Genomic DNA, 2,019 nt, shown 5'->3' with positions numbered 1-2,019 from the left:
CAGTCTGTTAAGCAAACGCTGTGTCAGCTGACTTGGAGAGCAAAGGGGGGTCAGATTTTAAAGATGTCCAACAACAACAATAATCAAGAAGAGAAGGAGGAAAAAGAAGAGGACGCTGAAGATAAAAGAGAGGAGGTCACAGTGAACACTGCGCTGCTTCCACCTCCTACTGAGGTCAATGTGAAGAGTCCAGCTGAGGACGAAAAGCCAGTGCCCAAGCCCTTGCCCAACGGGCACCACTGCCAGCCTATGAACCTCAGTATCTTTCCTCTCTCCACAGTCTCACCAGCAGCAGAGAGGATTCGTTTCATCCTAGGTGAGGACGACGATGGCCCGGCACCCCCACAGCTCTTCACTGAGTTGGATGAGCTCCTGTCGGTGGACGGACAGGAGATGGAGTGGAAGGAGACGGCCAGGTAAGATCCTCTTTGTGTGTATCTGCTTTGTTAAAATCATATCCTTTCACGGAGTCACTAAAAATGTGAATAAAAATGATGAAAAACCAGCCTCACGTTAAGTTTTTATCTCAAAAGGAATGAATATTTGTTTTTTATGGAAAAACAGTGAACAGACATTTGAAAACAGCTCCAAGTTTAAAACTGAGCTCAGAGTTTTACTGGTTTCTTCTGAGTGGCTCTCTAGTGGGACACACTGGGACAGAGATGGGATGATTGTTTATACATAATTAGCAGTGGATGAGTGAAGTTCTTTCAGGAGGAAACAGAGTCTCTGGACCGCTGCTCGAGGCACCCAATCAGTGATTCATTATCCTAAACTCAGACATACTGTAGAAGTTTTGATTCACTGTTGTTTAAACAGTTTGCAGAAGTACTGCTTACATTTTTTAGTGCACTTTAAAATTGCTTTTAATTAAACTCAGTGAAGCTTTTAATTGCTAAGTTCTGCTTTAAATCTAGTTGACTGTCATTTTAAATTTGGCCTTTTTGCCAGCATTTCTAATGACTGACGATAAAATTGTCCAGCCTCCGCCCCCGTGCCTACTGCACACAGGAAGTTATTATATATGACTGAAGGATCAGATGAGGGGCTGATCCTTCAGTCATATTCGGTCAGCTCTGGAGAAACTTCAGCATAATTTAACCTGCACTGGACCACACGTTTGAAACGCACTATGATAGGTAAGTGTGGCCTTGGGAGTATTGATTCCCATCATTTCATGTCAGCCGTCTGAAAAAATCTAATAAAAAGCAATAAAAAAAGCTGATCTACTTGATAGAAGAGGATGCAGCATATTTTTTCAGTCTCTAAAAATAAAAATCTTTAGCTTACAGAAACTGTATGGAAAAAAAAAACAGGCTGAGGACAGCAGTGCAAGAGTTGTAGTTCAAAATTTAAGAACTTGTGCAGCATCTTGATGAGTACACTCAGAGGACTCAAACTGAATAAAAGCTCTGCGACGTGCTGGGCAGTGCTGACTGCCTGCCAAGTGTGGTTTTGGCAGCCAGATTAAAACCGCAGTAGAGAAACAGCCGCTCAGCAACACCTCTGATTCTCAGGTCTCTCACTCCGAGCTGTCGAAATGAAGAATGGCAGAAAAAATATAACAATGCAGACTCAGAATCCAGTTTTTTTTTCCCAATAATGAAAAATGAAAAATTGATTGATTTAAAAAATAATGGCTGACCCTCATCAAACAGTTGCTCGTCAACAGGTCCACCAAGCGTACATTTGATGGCTCATAATTTGGACTAAAGAGCAAAAAGCATGAAATAATCCTTTAAGTTTGTCATATATTTGACAATATTTACTTTTCCTTTTTTTCCCAAGACAAAGTTTAATTACATTATATTTATACAGCGCCAAATCAACACAACAGTTGCCTCTAGGCGCTTTATATTGTATGCTAATGACCCTACAATAGTACGTACAGAGACAGTCATGTCGCACTTTGGCGACAGTAGGAAGGAAAAACTCCCTTTTAACAGGAAGAAACCTCCGGCAGACCGGTTGGGGTGAGAGAAGGGCGAGAGTACAAAGATATATTACAAGTATGATTCA

General features: G+C 41.4%; 1 protein-coding gene across 1 annotated transcript in view; it reads left to right on the top strand.

Moving 5' to 3' along the window:
* Positions 1–2,019, top strand: part of slc4a4a (solute carrier family 4 member 4a) — a 54,078-nt gene that overhangs the window by 19,545 nt on the left and 32,514 nt on the right. Inside the window, exon 3 of the mRNA XM_013910195.1 lies at positions 281–416. Coding sequence (XP_013765649.1) covers positions 281–416 — 136 coding nt within the window. The remainder of the gene's footprint in view (positions 1–280; positions 417–2,019) is intronic.

This window comes from Pundamilia nyererei, unplaced genomic scaffold (assembly GCF_000239375.1).
Source record: "Pundamilia nyererei isolate P.nyererei 1_Seehausen unplaced genomic scaffold, PunNye1.0 scaffold00038, whole genome shotgun sequence".
In the NCBI taxonomy this organism is placed as follows: domain Eukaryota; kingdom Metazoa; phylum Chordata; class Actinopteri; order Cichliformes; family Cichlidae; genus Pundamilia; species Pundamilia nyererei.
Note: the sequence above shows the minus strand (reverse complement) of the source record. Positions and strands in the feature narration are given on the sequence as shown.